Source organism: Artemia franciscana, chromosome 1 (genome assembly GCF_032884065.1).
Source record: "Artemia franciscana chromosome 1, ASM3288406v1, whole genome shotgun sequence".
NCBI classification, from domain to species: domain Eukaryota; kingdom Metazoa; phylum Arthropoda; class Branchiopoda; order Anostraca; family Artemiidae; genus Artemia; species Artemia franciscana.
In genome coordinates, this window is record NC_088863.1 from 50,548,159 (window position 1) to 50,571,269 (window position 23,111).

At 33.9% G+C, this 23,111-nt stretch overlaps 1 protein-coding gene across 1 annotated transcript in view; it reads right to left on the bottom strand.

The window, feature by feature from the left end:
* LOC136031081 (uncharacterized) overlaps positions 1-20,969 on the bottom strand; it is a 57,364-nt gene extending 36,395 nt beyond the window's left edge. The window contains exons 1-2 of the mRNA XM_065710355.1: positions 20,820-20,969; positions 5,125-5,351 (exon numbers count right to left, since the gene is read on the bottom strand). Of these exons, the coding sequence (XP_065566427.1) occupies positions 5,125-5,351; positions 20,820-20,895 (303 nt within the window). The 5' untranslated portion in view covers positions 20,896-20,969. The remainder of the gene's footprint in view (positions 1-5,124; positions 5,352-20,819) is intronic.
* Positions 20,970-23,111: the final 2,142 nt, after the last annotated feature.

Consider the following 23,111-nt stretch of genomic DNA (forward strand, 5'->3'; position numbering starts at 1 on the left):
TAAAGAGTTTTTGGTAAATCAGAGAAAATACTGATGACCTCCTTTTTCTCTCTCAAGAAAATGTTTGAAAATCAGTTGTCCCATCCCCGTCTTTCCTTTCCCCAACAGTTCATTTAAGTTTAACGTCAAATGCCAAGTCGTTTTCAATATATGGCAGATGCGCAGATGACCTGGATGTGCACAATCCCTTTTCATTTACCTCTGCCTTTCTGAAATCAAAATTTTGAGGTCCACGAAACCCCACCCTAAGACTCCATTAAAGTTTCAACTTCATCTGTAATTCTTCAATATCTTCCTGAGTATTTTCTGAAAAGTTTTATTCTAACACCATTAGCTGTTCTCAAGAAATTGCAAATACAATAACGTTAATAACTAGATGCAAATAGTGTCTTATTTAGTTCAAAATCCATATATTTAGTTCTTAACCTTCCGTGAAAGTTTTAACTTAATTTTTTTTTTACCTTTTCCTGGTATGTTGCGGGTGTGCCCTTTTGACAACCTAGATGCAGTTAGTGTCTTTTGACACAAACTGCAGGTTTGCAGTTTGTAATATAAAATATTACAATAACGATAATTTTAACAACAATAAGTTGTTAAAGAAATTTTAATAAGTAACCATTACCCAGGTTGGTTAATTGACCAAACTTTTTCGAAAAGAAAGAAAAAAATTTCTAAAATTTTCTAACTATATCCTGGAAATAACAGAAAAGAAAGATGTTTTTTGTTCTTTACCATATGCTCCAGGGCTGAGCGAAAAACTTAAAAGAATTTTACAAAATAATGGTCTATAGGGAGCTCTAAGAGGTAGTAATACTTTGGCTATTTTTTTTTAATTCTGGAAAGAATCGAACTTCCGTAGAGCAACAAAGTGGGGTTTACAAAATCCCATACACTTGTAGTAGCTCTTATGTGTGACGTATTAACCAGAAATTAAAAATGAGATTTCTACAACATCATAATTCTATTTCATCGTCCTTAAAGCAAAATTCCAAACCTGAAAATTTCACATCGGCTCTATCGGAACGTATTTATAATTATCCAAATCATTTTATTTATTTTGAGAATGTTTTTTTGATTTCTAGGGACCAAGGTTTAAAGCAAACTTTAAGGGAAACAATCAAAATTAAAAATAAAAATTATTTAAGAATAATTCCATAAACAGAGAAAAATTAGAGTAATAGACTATATGTAATTAGTTTATTGGGTATAAATTTTGTTTGCTTTTATTAATGCTTTTAGTTTTACTGCTGATGATGGACACTGTATATGGTTCGAAATATCCAATATATAAGATATATATATATAATATATATATATATATATATATATATATATATATATATATATATATATATATATATATATATATATATATATATATATATATATATATATAAGATATATATATATATATATATATATATATATATATATATATATATATATATAAGATATATATATATATATATATATATATATATATATATATATATATATATATATATATGTATATATCTTATATATATATATATATATATATATATAAGATATATATATATATATATATATATATATATATATATATATCTTATATATATATATATATATATATATATATATAAGATATATATATATATATATATATATATATATATATATATCTTATATATATATATATATATATATATATATATATATAAAAGATATATATATATATATATATATATATATATATATATATATATATATATATATATATATATATATATATATATATATATATATATATATATATATATATATATGTGTGTGTGTGTGTGTGTGCGTATATATATATATAAAATATTATATATATAAAATATTCACTAGTGACTATAGTTTCAGTACTCATATTAATTTAACCGTCCACAAGGCTAATGCAAGCCTTCAGACACTTACCAAAACGAGGCGTTTCGGGTATGATACTGAAAGTACTGAAAGTCTCCATGCCTACATGTGTTATGTTCGCCCGTTGCTTGAGTACGCGTGCCCGGTGTGGGGTACATCTGCTATCCGCACAGCGTACCTATTACGCGACATAGAGTGCGTCCAGAAAAGAGCAACAGGGATTATACTCCGAAACCGTGACATACCCTATGATCAAGCCCTCGCTAATTAAATTTATCTCCACATAAAGTCCGGCTTGAACACCTTATTCAGCAATTTGGAAAATCTATCCTAGCCAATGAGAGCCACCGATCACTACTACTCGAATCAGCCCCTCCCATTAGCCGAACTCGGTTACAAAATAAACTTCTACTCCCTAAAGTACGAACTAATCGCTACGCCAACGCATTTTTTCTTCACACCAATCTTCAATGCTGAGTTGTAGTGTGTGATTTTTGTTTAAATGGGAGCGACCTGGCTCAATAGTAACCAAAACTCTAAAAAACGGAATTTTTATAACAATAGTTACATCAACGAATCGCATTTTCATGCTGATTTTAAATATATAAGTTTCATTAAGATCTTAGCGAATAGAATCTTAACGAAAATCACACCATCAGATTCAGCGTATCAGAGAACCCTATTGTAGAAGTTTCAAGCTCCTATCTACAAAAATGTGGAATTTTGTATTTTTTGGCAGAAGGCAGATCACGGATGCGTGTTTATTTGTCTTTTTTCCCCAGGGGTGATCGTATCGACCCAGTGGTCCTAGAATCTTGCGAGAGGGCTCATTCTAACACAAATGAAAAGTTCTAGTGCACTTTTTCAGTGACCAAAAAAATTGGAGGGCACCTAGGCCCCCTCCCACGCTAATTATTTTCCCAACGTCACCGGATCAAAATTCTGAGATAGCCATTATATTCAGCGTAGTCGAAAAATCTTATAACTATGTCTTTGGGGACGACTTACTCCCCCACAGTCCCCGTGGGAGGGGTTACAAATTACAAACTTTGACCAGTGCTTACATATAGTAATGGTTATTTGTAAGTGTACAGACGTTTTTAGGGGGATTTTTTGGTTTAGGGGGGGGTGAAAAGAGGGGAATATGTTAGGGGAACTTTCCTTGGAGGAATTTATCATGGGGGAAGAAAATTTCCGTGAAGGGAGCGCAGGATTTTCTAGCATTATTTAAAAAAAAAACAATGAAAAAATAAATATGAAAATTTTTTTTCTACTGAAAATGAGGAGCAGCATTAAAATTTAAAACGAGCAGAAATTATTGCGCATATGAAGGGTTTACCTCCTCGTAATACCTCGCTCTTCACGCTAAAGTATTTGTAGTAATTTCAACTATTTATTCTATGGCCTTTGTTATTCAAGGGTCATTCTTAAGGAATTGGGACAGAATTTAAGCTTTAGTGTAAAGAGCGAGGTATCGACGAGGGGTGAACTCCCTCATATACGCAATAAAACATACGAATATAGAAGTTTGTTACGTAAGTTAATTCGTAAATTACATATATTTTTTACTAATGAAAATGTTCGTAAAAAAATTAAAAGTTCTAGTTGCCTTTTTAAGTAATCAAAAAATTGAAGGGCAACTAGGCTTCCTCCCTCTCTCCTTTTTTCTCAAAATCTTCCGATTAAAACTATGAGAAAGCCATTTAGCCAAAAAAAAAATTAATATGCAAATTTCGTTTGAATTATTTATGTGTGGAGAGCCAAGATCAAAACATGCATTAATTAAAAAATGTCAAGATTTTAAATAAAAAAACAAGTTTTTTTAAATGAAAGTAAGAAGCGACATCAAAACTTAAAGCGAACAGAAATTAATCTGTATATGAAAGGGGCTTTTCCTCCTCAACGGCCCGCTCCTTACGCTAAAGTTTTTTACCGTTTTAAGAAGTAGAGTTAAGAGAAAGAGTCAAACTTTACCGTAAAGAGCGGGCCGTTGAGGAGGAAAAGCCCCTTTCATATACGGATTAATTTCTGTTCGTTTTAAGTTTTGATGTCGCTTCTTAATTTCATTTAAAAAAAACTTGTTTTTTTTTTATTTAATCTAAGATAAAGCACTTCAAATGAGTTGCACCTTCACATCAATACCAGCATAATGCTACAATGTTTACAAAAAGAGCTATGGTGAGCAGGTGTCATTCCACCATCAAAAATCCCCCTGGAAAAATACAAGCAATTCTGGAATATTCTACCTATGTTCCAAAAAGGAGGTAAAATAGAGGATGTAGAACATGATTTTCATTTCTTTTCATTTTTCTTTTCGTGTTTCGGGGGGTTGGTCGTTGAGCTATCGGAGCATAATAGGATAAAGGTTAAAATAAAATAATTTTCTGGCTCATTTGAATTTAGGAGTTCTGTCACTCTTAAATTTTCTTGGTTTTGATTTGGAATCTGGCATAATTTTGATATTAAATTTTTTTCGAGGGTGCTTGAGACTTCTTTCTGATAGTGGACGCGTTCTTGGAATTAAGTGGTAACATATGCCATGGATATAGGTGTAAGACAGTGCTTCCACTTTAGGAGTTTTCCACTAAAATGTATATTGTCTAGGTCGCTCATGTAGTTAACTTTTTCATTTAGGGTTTTGAAGATTTTTACAAGTCTTTGTTTCCATTAGTTTCATATTTTGAAATGATTTTCGTTAGCCTTTACTCCAGGGTAATTGTCTGGAGGATATTCTGCAAGAGAATTTTCCACAGGGGGAAATTTTCCTCGGGGGATTTCTGGTAGAGGGTTACTACCCTTGAACGGTTGAGAATTAATTGTTTATAGAGGGAATTTGATTCACTCGAAAATTAAAGCAATAGAGTCCGCTTTTTAAGTGTTTTTTTTTTTTTTTTTTCATATAAAATCGAAGGTTGACAATTAGCTTTACACTATCTAAAAAAAAAAGCTTAATAGACCAACACAAAAGAAATTAAAATTCGGGCATTGAATAAACACATTTTTTAAGCTAAGATTACTAGTCTCAAGCTCACACCTTCACACAATAGAATTCCCGAACACATCTTCCACACTAAAATACGTAAAAAGAATATGCATATTTTCTATGTTAAATGGAAGGTATAATCCACTTAAACCAGCAATAAATCTTCATTGTTATTCTTTGATATTATGACCCTTATGGCGATTTTTACAACTCAGTCACTAATTTATCAAAATTACTGCAAGTTTGCAACATACCTCAAACTTATTGAAAAATTTGTTCAGCTTCTTATTCACCAAAACTTTTATCTTTCCAACTCCTATTTGAACATCGTTTTCAATAACTCTTTTTTCTATTTTTTCCATTTCTGGTTCCTCGTTTACGTTTTTGTCTATTGATTCATCTGTTTCAACGCGATATTTCTGAATTTCTTCCCCAATTCTGTCAATGCTAGCTTCAATGACTTCCAGAGTTAATCCTGAAACTAGAAACATAAAAATAAAACCGTTATAAATAAACATATTAGCTAAATAAGCTTTATCAAAAAACAAATTGTTACACCCCAACTACATCAAAACTACAACTACCCTTTTCATATAGCGTCAAATATATCAAAACTTGATCAAACATTCAGAAGTATATAAATTTACTGAATAGTACTAATATACTGTATTATTATCCAGCATTCAAAGCAAGGAATCAAAACAATGGATATCTGACCAACTAATGACGTCAAGTTTTCTTTTTTCATGGTGATGAGAATTAAGGGATGTTTTTCAATCCGAAATGTTTGGAAGAAAACTATAGGCTCTGTATTGAAAAGTGTCAGGCTTTTACTATAAAATAACTAGGAATCTGGCATGCGCATAGGGTAAATGAAACCTCACCGAGTCCCTCAAATCTCCGGTTTTTACAATTCATCCTATAAATTACTATATAATGCACTATAGTTTACCGATTTTCATGTTTATGTGGATCTTCTAGATATAGCTGCCTCTCCTCAACCCTCGTTCTTTACCCTCAAATTGGACTTTTTGTCACAATTCTTTAAGAAAGACAGCTCAGAGACAAGGGTCATTGAATTTGAATAAGGAATATTTATAAAGCACATTAAAACTTTAGTGTAAAGACCGAGATTCACAAAGAGACAGCCCCCTCAAATACGGAATAATTTCTATTCGTTTAAATGTTTTAAATTGCTCATTACTTTCAGCTGAAAAAAATATTTTTTTTAAATTTAATCTCCTAATCAAAGTGATTGGGAGAGCGATACGCAATGCCTTTTTATGATTCTTTAAATCTTTAAATTATTCTTTAAGTAAAATTGAGTGAAAGAGTCAAACTTTAGTTTGAAGAGCGGGGCGTTGAGAAGGGACCAGCCCTTTTCATACACAGGGTAATTTCTGTTCGTTTTAAGTTTTAATGTCGTTCCTTACTTTCAGTTAAAAAACTAGTTTTTTTTGTTTCAGTTCTGAACGTTTTTGAATTAATGCATGTTTGATTTTGGCTCTCTGCACAGAAATTATGAAAATGAAATTTGCAAATTAATAATTTTTTTTGGCTAAATGGTTTTCTCTTAGTTTTGATCAGTCGATTTTGAGAAAAAACAGGTAGGGGAGGAGGCCTAGTTGCCCTCCAACAGTTCGGTTACTTAAAAAGGTAACTAGAACTTTCAGTTTTTAACGAACGTTTTTATTAGTAAAAAATATAAGTAACTTAACTTACGTCACGAGCTTCTATATTCGTATATTTTTATTATGTATATGAGGGGGTTTGTCCCCTCGTAATACCTCGCCCTTTACACTAAAGCTTAAATTCTATCCCATTTCTTTAAGAATGGCCCCTGAGTCAGAAAGGCCGCAGAATAAATAGTTGAAATAACTAAAAATACTTTAGCGCAAAGAGAGAGGTATTTAGGAGGAGAGGAACCCCTCATATGCGTAATAGCCTCTGTTCGTTTTAAGTTTTAATGCTGCTCCTTACTTTAAGTTTGAAAAACTTTTTCATATTTATTTTTTCATTTTTTTTATAATAATGCTAGAAAATCTTGCGCCCCCTTCAGTGAATTTCTCTTCCCCCATGACACATCTCTCCAAGGAAAGATCCTCTCACATAGCCCTTCCCCTCGCCCCCCTCCCCAAACCAAAAAATCCCCCTGAAAACGTCTGTACACTTCCCAATAACCATTACTGTATGTAAACACTGGTCAAAGTTTGTAACTTGCAGCCCCTTCCCCCGGGACTGCGGGGGAGTAAGTGATCCCCAAAGACATAGTTATTATGTTTTTCGACTATGCTGAACAAAATGACTGTCTCAAAATTTTGATCCGTTGACTTCACGAAAAAATGGCAAAAATGGCAAAAAATACGGAGTTCCACAATTTTGTAGATAGGAGCTTGAAACTTTTACAATAGAGTTCTCTGATATGCTGAATGCGATGGTGTGATTTTCGTTAAGATTCTATGACTTTTAGGGGGTGTTTTCCCCTATTTTTCAAAATAAGGCAAAGTTGCTCATGCTCATAACTTTTGATGAGTAAGACTAAATTTGACAAAAATTACATATTTAAAATCAGCATAAAATCCGAGTCTTTTAATGTATCTCTTAGGATCAAAATTACGCTTTTTACAGTTTCGTTTACTATTGAGCCGGATCGCTCCTTACGTTACCACGAACAGTGTGATAATACGATTCCATATAAGCAAATTATCTGCAGAAAGTCAAGTTTGGGAACTGATGCATTAATCCCCCTTTCAAATCCAGAGATGCGACACTATGGATGTCTCCAGTTGCCTTTTGCTATTTTTGTGGGCTCTGCAAATTCTCTAGGCCGAGGCTGTTTCATGGATCACTGGAAAGTTACAGTTCATTCGCACTATTTCTATAACTAGAAAGACCATGGACTGTTCCCTTTAAACGTCTGTATTTTTGGTATTATTTTCCCCAGTAAATTCGTTTACTTACTGGTTACGTTAACGATTTGTATTTCCTCTTCTCTTTTTGGCATTCAACGCGTAATTCATCTAAATTTTTAAACCCTTCCTGCAAGATGCAACTCTTTACAAATATCCGTTTTTATGGCACTTGGTATTAACCGAGTGACATATAGCGATCGCAAATTCTGTCGGTCTGTCCCGGTTTTGCTACTTTGGGCACTTCCAGGTAAGCTAGGACGATGAAATTCGGCAGGCGTATCAGGGACCGGACCAGATTAAATTAGAAATAGTCATTTTCTCGATTTGACCATCTGGGGGGTGGAGTGGGGACCGGTTAATTCGGGAAAAATAGAAAAAAATGAAGTATTTTTAACTTACGAACGGGTAATGGGATCTTAATAAAATTTGATGTTTGGAAGGATATCGTGTTTCAAAGCTCTTATTTTAAATCCCGACCAGATCTGGTGACATTGGGGGAAGTTTGGGGGGACCTAAAATCTTGGACAACGCTTACAGCGGAGGGATCGGGATGAAACTTGGTGAGAAAAATGAGCTGAATTCCTAGATACATGATTGACATAATCGGAACGGATCCGCTCTATTTGGGGGAGTTGGGGGGGGGATTAGTCGGGAAAAACTAGAAAAATGACGTATTTTTTATCTTACGAAGATGTGATCGGATCTTCATGAAACCTCATATTTAGAAGGACCTCGTAACTAAAATATCTTATTTTAATCCCAACCAGATCCAGTTTCATTGTGAGGGGGCAGTTGGGGGGGGGGCAGAAATCTTAGAAAATACTTAAAGCGGAGAGATCAGTGTGAAACTGGGTGGAAAGAATAAAAACAAGTCCATGATACGGAACTGACATAACCGGACTTTGTAACTTACGAGCGGGTTATCAGATCTTAATGAAATTTGATATTTAGAAGGATCTTGTGCTTTAGAGCTCTTATTTTAAATTCCAAAAATTGATGGGAAGAATATTCACAAGTTCTAGATACGTGATTGACATAATTGGAACGGATCGGTTCTCTTTGGAGGAGCTGGGGGGGGGGTGTTAATTTGAAAAAATTAGAAAAATTGAGGTATTTTTAACTTCATAATGGGTGACCGGATCTTAATGAAATTTGGTATTTAGAAGGAACTTATGTCTCAGAGCTCTTATTTCAAATCCCGACACGACAGGTTGACATTGGGGGGAGTTGGAGGAGGAAATCGGAAATCTTGGGAAACGCTTAGAGTGGAGGAATCGGGATGAAGCTTGGTGGGTAGAATAAGCCAAAGTCGTAGATACGTGACTGGCGCAATCGTACTGGATTTGCTCTCTTTGGGGGAGTTAGGAGTGGGGTTCAGTGCTTTGGCGAGTTTGGTGCTTCTGGACGTGCTAGGACGATGAAAATTGGTAGGCGTGTCAGTGAGCTGCACAAATTGACTTGATAAAGTCGTTTTCCCTGATTCGACCATCTGGGGGGGCTAAATGGAGAGGAAAGATTAGAACAATCAAGTATTTATAACTTACGAGTTGGTGATCGGATCTTAATGAATTTTGATATTTAGAAAGACCTCGTGACTCAGGGCTCTTATTTTAAATCCCGACCGGCATAAAGCCTCTGATTTTCCTTTTAAATCAATCTATTGATTCTTAGAATTTTGCTAGAGCTCATACCATATGAGCTCTTAGTTCTTCCGGCCTCGTCACAAGTGCCATATGAGCTCTTAGTTCTTGTTTAATTTTGTAGCAAGATTAAACTAGGTGCAAGCTAAATTTATTCTCCTGCTTAATTTTCTTTTCTTCATAGTTTGTAATTCTTCTTCCCCTCCAAATAAAATACTGCATATTTACTAGGTTACAGCTATAGATATTTTTACATATATCTTTTGTAAAAGAAAAAACTATACTTTAGAATAAAATTGCTCTAGACAACAGTATAATAAATCTAAATATTTCATTCGGTTAAAATTCAAATAATTTCTTCAGATGTCAGAGCCAACGCTCCAGCGTTACTCATAGTAACGAGCCATTATGTTTCAACACATAGTTTTTTTTAGAACTTCTTTGTGTGGAGGTGGCCAAAGAAACTTCAGAAGGGGCTAATTCGACTGAAAATTTAAAGTTTTAGTATCCTTTTTACGCTTCAAAAGTGACTGAAGGTTAACAAACCACCCTTCTATACCCGTCTCTTTCCACCACACCCCTTAGGCTAACAGACCATCTGATAAAAATTTTGAGATAGGCAAATTGATCAAAAGTTGAAAAGTATATTAAATATGTCTCCATTCATAGCAAGACACAAACAGAACCCAGGGCAAGGGGCACAAACCATGCAACTGTTTAGTGTTCAAGATTTTTGCATTATGGAAACTTTCGGCGAATGTTGAGGGGATGTTCAACTAATAAAAATGCACTATATGCATATAGGTTATCAAAAGTGCGCATATGCAATATCTTAGGAACAGCTAAGAGTATTCAGTCAAAAATTTAAGGCAATATTGAGGGGGACGTTAATCTAAATCAAAAGGCACTATTTGAGCCCAGGTTATCAAAAGGGCACATCCACAATATCACAGGAACGGGTAAGGGTATTTTCTTTATTTATTCATCCAATAGCTTGTAAGCTAAAAGCTTGTAAGAATAACATACAAAATGAAAAAAAAAGAAAAAAATCAGAAAATGACAACTGCTGGAATATTTAACAAAAATTACAGGTAACGAGTTCCAAGTTTTATTGATCTATTACAAAAGACATATCGCCTATTTTGGATTTTGGTGCGGGGGGGGGGGGGTAGAATTTCAATGCGTTTTGCCTGGTTGATGTATGATGGCTTCCTTAAAAGAAATTTTCTGAATCCAAATTTACAATGCCGTTTACAATACTGTAGATACTAAGAAGATCAGAGTACTTCCGACGGAAGTAAAGAATAGGCAATCCTAACGCCTTTAAACGGTTTGAATATGACAAATGCCTCATGCAGGGAATTAGCTTTGTAGCAGGTCTTGGTACTGATACAATTTTCTTCCTATTATTTTTATTTATAGGGTAACATACTGGAGACCAATATTCAAGGATAGGGCGGACCTTTGACTTGTATAGTTTAAAAAAAGTTTTCATATTAAACTTCAAAAATACTCTTTTAATTCTAGACGATGTAAACCGTGCTCTACCCGAGACAATCCTCGTATGCTCATCAAACTTTAATAACGGATAAATACTATGCCAAGATCGCGGAGAGTCCTCACCTCCGGTACCATAGTACTTCCAATCAAATAGTGAGAATGCGAATTTCCAACCGACTTTCTACGGAGATAGTGCATGACAGCACACTTTGAAGTGTTTAAAACCATAAAATTTACCCAACACCATTCACTTAAACTTCCTATATTCTCCTGGAGTAATTCTTCATCTTGTACCAAGCCAACTTTCCTGTACAACTTCACATCATCAGCAAAAATTTTAACTCTAGAACTTCTTATAACTGACGGTAGATCATTTACATATATGGAGAATAAAATCAGACCTTAGCAACTACCCTGTGGAACCCGGCTACTATCTAATTTACTTGAGGATTTTGCCTGATCAACAACAACAGCTTGACTTCTACCAATCATGAAACTTTCAATCCACCTACGTGTACGTTCATCGAGATTTTGGAGTTTTTGAAGCAGCTTTAGTGGCAACTTTATCAGGTTGAAACTTTCACAGAGCATTGAAGGGATAATGAGTTAAACAAAAACAACTTAGAAACGATATGGACATTTTTTTCTAAGACAGATTTCTAAGACAATTCCCTATTGTTTCTAAGTTGTTTTGTTTGATATAGAAAGGCAGTGTGGTCTTCGTCTCTATAATGAGTTAAATCAAAAGACACCATGTACATCCAGGTTGTCAAAAGGGCGCAACAGCAGCATCTCAGGAACGGCTAAGGGTATTTGTTCGAAATCTTCCGGGAATTTCGAGGGGGATATTAAACTACACTAAAAGACACTGCATGAATCCAGGTTGTAAAAAGGGCATATCTGCAATATCTTGGGAATGGCTCAAGAGATTAGCTTGGATCTTTCGGGTACTATTGAGGACCCTTTTGAACTAATCAAAATACACTATATGCATCTAGGAATTTCAGATAGTGTATCTGCAATTTCTGGAGCACTTAAGTGTACTGAATTGAAACTTTAAGGGGAAATCGAAGGGGATATTGAAATAAATCAAAAGACACTATTTACATCTAATTTTTTAAAAATTGTATCTGCAAAACCTCAAGAACAGCCAAGTCTACTAAGTAGAAACTTTAAGGGAATCAAAGCTTGAGAGCAAAATCGTCCTGCTCCGTTAAATTAAAAATTCTAAAGCCATCTAATTTAATTTTTCCCATTCTTTCCAACAGTCTATGTAGGGAATCACTAAAACCCTTTGTTGCTTGGCTAGTGACAAACAATTTGATCAAAAAGCAAAAGGATTAACAACACAGTTGATCCGTTTCCAAATCTGTTTTTTTTACCTCCTCTGTTTCAACAGTCATGATCATGAGATTACTGAGCCCCCCTTCTTCAATTGCAGATAATCCTTCACTTGCCCTAATGCCAAAAAAATCATTCGCAGCTGGCAGTAGTCACATGTAAAGTAGCTACTAGCTTCCTTTCAGCACTGATGTGGCCCAAAATTCTATTCAGTAACAGGAATTACATTTTCAAAAAAAAAAATAATAATAAAGGTATATAATGTTCTTTTAACAAAATTCCAATAGGTATAGGCATGTCAAAAAGGCAAAATTCTAAGACTGAGAAATTTCCTAACCTAACCACTTTCCAAGATAGCAAAAAGTAGCTTGGCTACAATTTACCACTTATATTTTTTTCAAAATCTAAAGTCAAAGAAAAACAGATTTAAACCAAAAAGAAGGAAAAACTAAATTTAAACATTGGGAATCATGTTTGAGGAGATAGCTTGTTATGGTTTTTAGGAACTGAATTTTATTATGGTTGTTGTTTGTTGGTTAAAATGTTGGATCTTGTTGTCTTTTTTTGTTTTTGTTTTCTTGGTTTGTATTATTTAAAATTGCATCTTGTTCATTGATCTTTGATTGTAGGCTGTATTTTGATTTGCAATGGCCTGCAGGCATTTTGTAATAAATCTTATCTATGGCAAAGATGCTACTTGGTTAAACTCGAAACATTGCACAATACTTACTCAAAAACAAACACACATTAAGCAAACATAAAATCAAGTACTGGTGCTCATCTTTTACCAAAACAATCATAATTGAGTTGCAGCAGACAAGTGCAGTAAGTGTAACAAGCTTTCAGGTGGTCGAAGGTGAATGCTGCATACATTCAGCTTTTTCAGCCAGTTTCAATACTAATTCTGCAGTACCAAAGTACCTTCAATTACCAAAGTAAAAGCAGAAATATAGGATAAGTCAAAATATTATTACAGGTTTTGTAATATTATACCATGACATATATCTTATGACATTTCAAAATTACTCATATGTGCATATAAACTAAACTTACAAAACACACTTAATCCTGGTATTTGCTCAATATTACACAGACTTGTTACAGAAAGTGTAGCTATATATATACCTTTTTGCAGATAAAATTCATTGATCACTTTGATAAGGTCAATTTGTAGCCTACTTCCCTTTCAATTGCCAATATTGTAAGTGAAGATAATGTGTCTTGTCCCGTTTTGCCACTGTAGTAGGTCTTCAACCATTGAATACAAGAAAAAGATCTCACACATGACAGAAAAGTTCATAAGAAAAGTACAATACATTTTGAGTAGATGAGACGTTACAGGAAATCCATATGTCAAATGTTTTTCAGCAAACGCAGATGCTCATTCAAGAATGCTTTTGTTTTATATATCTTTAACTCCCTAAAAACCCTGTAGTTCAGACATGCAGTGTTCAAAATTGAGCTTGTAGTATTCACACACAAAGTTTACACTGACTTTGTTGATTTCATTTGCAACTAGCATTGCACCCAAGTTGTTCAAAAAATCCAAACTGTTCTCCTCTAGCCTGCTTTCAGTCTCCATAGTTGGAAGGTCAGTAAGAGGATACAACACAGTATTTCTGAGAAAACTTTTGTGCACTCTCTTATATAGAGCTAATGTACCACCACCTGATTTTGTTTGAACTTTACATTTTCAGGGCAATTCAGGACCCTTAAAACCGCATTTATCAGCTAATTCGAAACTGTAATTGAATAGTTGGAGCAAAAAAGTCTTCTGATTTAAAGGACTGTAATACTTTGACAGTAAATGTTCTTGTTGTTTTTTACTAATTCATATGTCTCACTTGTAACATGTTCGAAAATATGTCACATTGCATTAAAACTCTTCTTAGAAAGAGCAGGTCAAAAACAAAGCTAAAATCTTTCAGACTTTTTTTTAATGCACTGGCTTGTCCTCCAGCATTGTGATTGGTCTCTAAGATTTCTTCTAGAGCTACAAGAGTTTCTATGAAATTGTCAAGCATTGCACACACTCCTTTATTGGTATTGCTTAGTGACTTTAAGGCTGTGGCTCCCCATGAAAGATTTGGAGCTCTCCTGGGTCTTCTCATAAAATGCATGACATATGGCCGACTTCTATATGAAATTGTAAATACTTTGAAGAGATAAAGAAAATATTTCTTATTGAAATCACTGATTTGAAGCAGCTGATAATGCATAGATTAAGTGTATGTGTATAACAAATTAAAATACACTGTGGTTGGGGTATCCCAAAGTATTCTGACAAAAACACCTTGATAAGGCCTTCTCATGTTTGAAGCTTTATTGCAGCATAGATAAATTAGAATATCCGTGTCCACTGAAAGAAATTTATTTTTAGCAGTGCTGCTAATGTTTTGCCATTGTTTTTTTTTCAACACAACAGAAACCTATAAAAAATTCGCTAACTCCTAAAATTTCACTATCATATCCATAAATATGTTAATGAAAAATCAAAGCCACTTGCTCATGTTTTGCTTTAGGCCTATATTGAGTTCTGTCCTTTATTTTATTCTGAATAGTATGTGAAATGTATGGAAAACACTTTTATATTCAACAAAGAGCTGTTGATGTCGTCAAAGCAAAGTTCCATGAGCCCCAAGAACTTCCCTCAGTTCGTGAAATCTTGTGGTTTGTCATGGGGTTGCAATGCCATACCTTGCCAATAAAATATATCAATTGTTTAATATCTATCACATTTTAGATAATATCAACTTTGTAGCACATCTACAACAATAAAGTTGCTTGACTAAAAACTAAATTTTGCACATCTGCAACACTAAAGTTGCAGTACTAAATTGTTCAGTTGAGCTTTATGCTATTCCAATAGCCTCATGCAGTCCATCATTCAGTTACATATCATTTGAAAATGACGTCTTAGCAAATCAAAATGTACACAATTTAAAGCACAATTATTGGAATCTTATAAAGGAAAATTACAGTCCCTCTCCTTGAACAACAAGTAAAATCACTTTTTTGCATGGGCAGCAGTTATATGTCCTCTTATTTTCTTTGTGCTATTAAGGCACTGGAACATCATAGAGAGGTGTTTTAAGGGCTCATTTCAAAGCTAAATCTTATGCCTTACCTTTTTTATAGACTAGACTTGATAAAGCCATCATAAAGTAGGCTACCATATGGTACCCTAAAATGTAGTTTAGGTGATATTTCTTAAATGAAATGGCTGGACACAAAGAACTAATTATGTGCTCATTTATCATCTATATTTTATATTTAATTACTTTTTATAAATCTAACTTAATAAGGCAATCATAAAGTACCATGCAGCACCCATAAAGTTCATTTTGGGTTGTTTTTTCCATTTTTTAAAATGAAAATATCCAAACAGGGTCTTGTCCAATGAAAAAAACTGCAGACAATCATCCCCACAAGACTATCCAAAAACTGAGCAATGATAGCAAATGCAACAATTTAGCCACAAACATATCCGAATTCTTGGCTTTACAGGATATCCAGGAATCGAAATCTCAGCAATCTAATACCACTACTCAAAGCAGGAGAAGTCAAGCCATTTCCGTTCATCTCAGAGACTCTCTTTCAAACTCAACAACCAGTAACTCAATATCAGTCACCAGATCAATCAGATTCCAGTGAACTTCTGTACTTTGAGGTCACTTATATTACTCCAAGCTGTGATTTAAGGTAATTTAAGATGGACTAACATTTCATGCAAAATATGCCCCTGATCAACACTTCATCTGCCTTTGGCCCCTCAAGTACCAATTTTCTCAAATTTTGAAGGTGGAAAGAGTTATGTATCATTATCAAGGGGTTCACATTGTTGATGACTAAGCCAAAGCTGCATCTATAAAAATGTGATATTTCAAAAATGGATCATCTCAAAGCTATTAAAATTTTACTTGACCTCCCAATTTCCTATTCTACAGTGTTAAAACTGATGAAGCTAGTTGCTACTTTGTCTATAACCACTGCCAGCAATGAATGATTCTTGACACCATTAGGGCATATGAAGGCTCATCTGTAATTGACAATGGGAAATTACAGACTCGTCAATCTCATGATCATGGTTGTTGAAAAAGAGGAGGTAAAGAAACTAGATTAGGATAGATTAATTTATGATTTCTCCAAGCAGCAAAGTTGCTGTTACTCCCTGTGCTAGGTATATTTGCTCAATGTTGTTCTGTTTTTTTAATTTTAATAAGAGAAAATTCAGAAAAAAATCCTTGCCCCCTCCTACATTTTCGTGAAATAGCACCACTGCTAGACATGTCAATTAGGGGGCGGGGTGGCAGTTACCCCCTACCTAAACTTTAGAAAATACCTTTTTGTTCCTATTTCATAGCTATTCTCTATTTTAGCTATGAGCAATATTAGAGCAGAAAGACTGGCAAATTGGCTGTTTTTATTTGTCACCCAGTGCTTTGTTTTTTCCACAGCCATTAAATAGCACAGTACCGCTAACAGTCCTAAAAATGGTGTCAGATCAAAACACATAGTACACCAAGAGCCTTGACAAAAAAGACCTGGGATTTTGCAAGTGGAAAGGCAGTTCTGCTCTATAAAAGCAACATGACAGTTCTGAAAGACATAGGCATTGTAAGTCAACAAGGACAGAATTTAAGATAATTAGCCTAGTACTATTAGTTCAAGATCTAAAGGGAATGCCTTAATTTAATCAGATCTCAAGAGACTCAAGAAAACTGAAATCATTTGAAGTACTTTATTTGCACTATTTGCTTTCTTGGCTACCAGTATCAGGATGAAGGAAATGTTTAAAGGCAACAAAAATCTGAAGGCCAAATTACAGCATTGATGTAGTCACTATTACAGTCATGAGTACCAAAATGACACAGCTACACTCATAGCAAAAGCCTTGTGCCAAGACATTATTCCAGAAGTAAAATAAGCTAAATACACAGAGTCAAAGCAAAGTCTAGGGATAAGGTGCCTTATGCAGTTACGTACTCTATCACACCTACAGATGAAACTTGGTTTTTACTGACTGCCTAAGATACATAAGCAAACTTTTGGATTTTTTCTCTGTGGTGCAGAGACTTTACATATTTATATGACACAGCAACACTCGACATAAACTATCAGTGAAATTTCAGTGTCTTAGCAGTTAAAAAGTCTTGGAGCTTGAGAGGACCATCCAGACTTGCTAGTTTTATGCAGTCTGCTCTATTCCCAATGTGAAGTTCAGACTTGAATGTGTTGTTACTGTGCTAGCTGTTGTCTCCAATAGTTCCTGAGAAATGATAACAAATAGAGTAACCTAAGAAAAAAAAGGCCACATTCTTGGCTTTACCCTATGTCCAGCAATCAAAATCTCCAGAATATAAAACCATTGGTCAAAGCAAGAGAAGTCAAGCTGTTTCTATTCATCTCTGAGACTATTTTTATAATTAACAACCAGTGAATGCAATATCAGTCAGGCAGTTCAATGAGAGTCCAGTAAGTTTGTGTACTTTGAGGTAATAGACCATTTCACAAGCAAGATGAACCAAGATTTCATGCAAAATATGTCTCTGATAAAAACTTTATCTGCCTTCAACCCTTCAAGTTTTGATGTTCTTGAATGTTTGAAAATGGATAGTTATGTGTCGTTATCACAGGATTCTTAGTGTTAATGACTATGCCATAGAATCCCAGCCTTCCCTTGCAAAGCTGCATCTGGCAAAAAGTAATATTTCAAAAATGGATATTCTCCAAGCTATTGAAATTTTACCTGACCTCCCAAATGCCTATTCTGCAGTGCTAATACTGATGAGGCTAGTTGCTATTTTGCCTGTGATCACTGCCAGCAATGAATGATTCTTCTTATCAGTAGGGCAGGAGAAGGATTATCTGTAATTGACAATGAGAAAGGAGAGCCTCAGTGATATCATGGTCATGGCTGTTGAAAAAGGGAAGGTAAAAAAATTGGATTTGGACAGATTAGTCAACAATTTCTCAAAGCAGCAAAGTTGCTTTAGGTATATTTGATCAATGTTGTTCTGTCTTTTTTTTAATATCATTTTGAAAAAAAAAATCAAAGATCCTTCTCCCCCTCCTTTCCTGCAACATTTTTGTGAATTAGCACAACTGCAAATACCTGCCAGCAAGTTTATTAAATTTAGAAGAAAAAAAACATCAATTTGGAACAAAATTCTACTCAAATAACAGGAATTGCATTTTCACCATTGTATACTTCATGAATGCTGGACAGTCTTATGCCAACCTCTTTCCCTGTTGTTCAAGTTACCATTGAATCTTTTCAGACTACCTTTGGATGGAAAACTGCCCATACCATTCCAATATTTAAGAAGGGTAGAAAGGACCTTTCCAAAAGTTATCAAATTATTAGCATGACATCAGCAGTTGTTAAGGTTCTTGAAAGAACAATCCATTCTGCATTTTTTAGACATTTTGAAGCAAATAATGTTATGCACAGTTTAAAAAATGGCTTTCATTCAGGAACATCTGTTTTGTACCAGTTTCCTTGAATCATACAACCAAATCACAAAGTTGCTTGATCCAGGGGGCCTATAGACATTTTCCTATTTGACTTTTAAAAAGCTCTTGAATTAAGTTTGTCATAAGCAACTTGTACCTAAATTACATGGAGTCAAGCTTGAAGAGAAATCCCTGCTCTGGATCCTTGATTTTCTTTAAAATGTAAACTCAATGTGTTCAGTTATTTAGTGATTTGGGTAACCATATTCTTTCTTCCTCTGCACATGTTTTGTGTGGAGTTCCTCAGGGAATTGTTTTGGGTGCTACAATATCATGCCCTTCTACAATATGGTCTTGTACTGCTCAATCAAAGGGCAGGGGTGGGGCTTCTTGAACTCAATATTACCAAGTGCCAAATCATTTACTTTGGCAAAATGAAGCCTTGTCACTCTTTTTTTTTTTCTTAAGCCACCCACTCTCATCTGTATATAATGACCAAGATCTTGGTGTCACTACTAACAATGAACTAAAATTGAGCATTCATGCTAAGAGATCTGCTACTGGTGCTAGTTTGAAGTGCAGATATGTGCCCTCAACTTGATATCTGGCATTCATCATCTTTCCAGTAAAATTATAGCAAATTGTATAACTGGCTGTCATACAAAGTGAATATACTGCTTGATGCTTTTTTATGCTCTTTAAAAATATAATAATTGCTTCTACCTTAAGTTTAGATTTAAGCACTTTTTTAGCTTTTAAAAATGACAGAATATACAAAAATTATGACAGTTCATATAACTGACTTACCAATAAAGTGAACATACCTCTTGATTTCTTTTTTCATGTTCTTTAAAAGTATAATAATTGCTTCAATCACCAATTCAAATTTAGGCACTTTTTGAGCTCTTCAGAATGATGAATTTTCAATTAGAGCATGACTTATCACTCATTTTCTACAAAATAATACTATGTTTTCTTAGTGCCATCTTTTCCATCATCTTCAAAAAAATAATGCTACATTTTCTCAGGGCTAAAATTATTTATAACAAGGTGAATTTAGGTTAGGTTGGCTTAGGCTAGGTGAAAAAGTCCTTAAATTTAAGGCAGAAGCAATTATTATATTTGTAAAGAGCATTAAAAAAGGCATCAAGTGGTATATTCACTTTACATGAAAGCCAGTTATACAATTTGCTATAATTTTACCATCTTTCCTACCCTGCTAGACTATCAAAGCTAAATCTCTCCATACTTGTTTACAAGAGAAATAGAGGAGATGCTATTCTAGCCTTTAAGTTAATGAGGGCTAATGCTCTGCTAGTATTGTTCTCTACTGATGGTCCTGACTCAAGAACTATTCAACAATTCAAGAAATTGTCAACAGATGGAACAAACTATCTGTTGAAATGGTTAGTACTGAATCCACTAATGTTTTAGAACAAATGGCTGGATGCTGAATGGTCCTCTAGAGTGTAAACTTAATTGGGATGCTACTGGTCATCTAACTGCACTGGTCACTAAAGAACTTTGAAAATTGCTCAAGTCATCATTCTGGAGCTCTACAAGAAGAAATCCTTAGATGGCTCCAAGCCGCAATTTAGAGTAAGAGAAACTGAATATTAAGGTACACTGTTCTTTTGTAAATTCTCATAGAGAAACTTCTAAGACACATACATCAGAAGAGGGTTAACATAGTAGCTATGTAATACTTTCCTGGAGTACACTCTTGGCCCTAGATTCATTAGACCTACTGACAATTTTATTTTCTAAGATTTAAAAATGTAGCACTTCAAGAGTTCTACTACCAACTGTTTTTTTCAAAATCTAAATTCAAAGAAAGACAGATTCAAATCAAAAAGAAGAAAAAAACTAAATTTCCCCCAAAGTTAAGACACAGTTAGGAATAGAGAAGAAGATAATAAACTATGTTCATAATTCACAATTTAGTTTGAAGATCCATTCTTCTAATAGAACTAATTTTCAATATAGCAAAAAGCTTTAGCCTGGCCCTAGGCTAACCTACAATTTTCTTGGCCTAGTAATAATTGTACATTTATTTGGTTCCTTATTTTGATGTACAATATTAAAATGAATATATTTTACAGTCATCTACACATCCTTGAGCTGAGTCTCCAAAGTGACGACAAAAATACAAAGCTTCTGATATCTTCGAATCCATGCTGATTTTCAAATCAAAATCTCAGTTTCTCATCGTCAAACTATCTAATAGTCACCGGAATTTGCCGAAAATTACAGACACCATGACTGAGAATAAAAAGCTAAAGAAAGGATTTTGCAGGCATGTACACTGCAAACCTTCGTCAGCTCTGAAGACTCTCTGTTGAAGCAGTAATGCTAAGTAAAAATTCAGCTAAATATGTCAATATTTTTATTATAAACAAAAGAAAGAAAAGATTATAGAGGTTTCGCACTGTTCAAGTGGTCCTCTCAGAGTGATTTATTTGAGATCCCTAGGAATGTGAACTTGATGATGAATATTATAATTTTTACCCGATCAGTCTCAGACTATTTGGTGCTTTGCGCCTGAGCATTTTATCGTACAAAAAGGTAATGCAGCATTATTTGATGGGCAAAGCACTGAATGGATCACATGATAGAAAGCCCTTTTTCCTGTGTTGTGTTGAAAAAGTTAAGCACTTAAGCTTATTTTTAACAGATTTCACAAGAGCACTATAAGTGCATGCTTAAACTCTTTCCAAATTTTGTTGATTCTGAAAGTGACAAGTACGCATTTTTCAAACTTTACGTAATTTTGGCAATCAAATAAAACAAATTTCAAAATACTAGACTTAGCAAATATGCAATTACATTTAAAAATACAGAGGGAGTTCCATAGTGATAATTTATAACATAATATAAATACAAATGAGCTTTTATCTTTATTCTGCAAAAAAAAACTATTTAACAAAACAGGACCTTCAAATATATGAAAAAACAAAGAAATTACGAAGTAATCTCAATATTAGGCGAGTGCATTTTTACAAAGCCTGTAAAATTTTTTAATTACATAGAATTGACCTACATATTTAATTCTATCGAAGCTTCAATTGTTTGTAAAGTGGAAAAATAGTTTTTAAAATCAGCTGTGAACGACTTGGCTTATGCAAGAAAAGGATGAGACTAAGCAGTCTCATCCCTAAAAAAAACTATTTTTGCTACCAGAGCTTTGAAAAGCTGTCAGGAAATAAGCTATCAAGAATCAGTGGTAAATATAGAAAATACATTCCAGGCTCTAGAGTTATGGACGATGCATTTTGTGGCTATAAATACGCAACTACCATAAAGATTTATATTCACATGCTTTACCACAGAACAATATCTAGACCATAAGAGTTTTTCTGCCCGTAAATCCTAGTTTAATCCGTAAATTTAAAATATAATTTGTGAACATTTTTTAATGCCTCTTTTCAAGGATTTATTCATATTTTCAGTTCCGGAATCCAAAACACATGTTCAAAGGACAATTCAAGGAGAAAAGCTAATAACAAGTTTTGTTTTTCTTGCTCTGAAGGTACATTGTAAGCTTTACAAGTTGGGTTTCCCTAATGAGGTTAGGCGTTCTGTAGAAATATTCAGTGCGGGGTCATTGATCAGTTCCAGTCATAAAATGATATGCTTAAGGAATTTGTGCTTATTAGGAGGATGTCACTTACCTCCGAAGCTGAAAGAGAGATTATTGTTGAAAATGCTGTTATTTTTTTAATTTTTAAGACGCTTGTTCGTTTTGTTGTTTTTTTTTGTCGTATTGTATTGTGTGTCTTTTTATTTTATTTTCCTTTTCAGTGTAAGTTTACTTCACTTAATTTGTTTTAAAATTGGGTTCAAAATCAATTACCAAATGAATTGCAAGATGCCTTAGAATTTTTGTAAAATGAACAACTGGTATCTTGGGGTTGCTTTGTAAGTAATTAATGGTTTTGAAACTTCAATGAAACAATTTCAGGGTATTTGAATTTTCAAATAATCTTCGTCAGAAACAAAACAGAATCACAGATAGTTTGTATTAAAATATCGTGAATGTTGTCTCAGTGGTACTAGAAGATTAAGCGTTTTGGGTCATAGCTACTTTCGTCTCTCCTTGTTTCAAATTGTGATGGCTGGCTTTAGACTTCCAAGGACCAAAAATTAATAAAATAACACATTATAAACCTGAGAATAAAAAAAGGTTATAATAGGTCTTGCTCAAGTCGAAAAAAAAGAAGGAAGAAAGATCATATTAGACTGACTAAGTTGTTTGCTACAATTGCTTTTGTAGTTATTTAAAAATAATTGTCTATGGTGCAGTTAAATAAAAATAAACAACTTATTTCAACTGAAAGTAAAAAGCATTATCAAAACTTAAAACCAACAGAAATTATCACGTACATGAAGGGG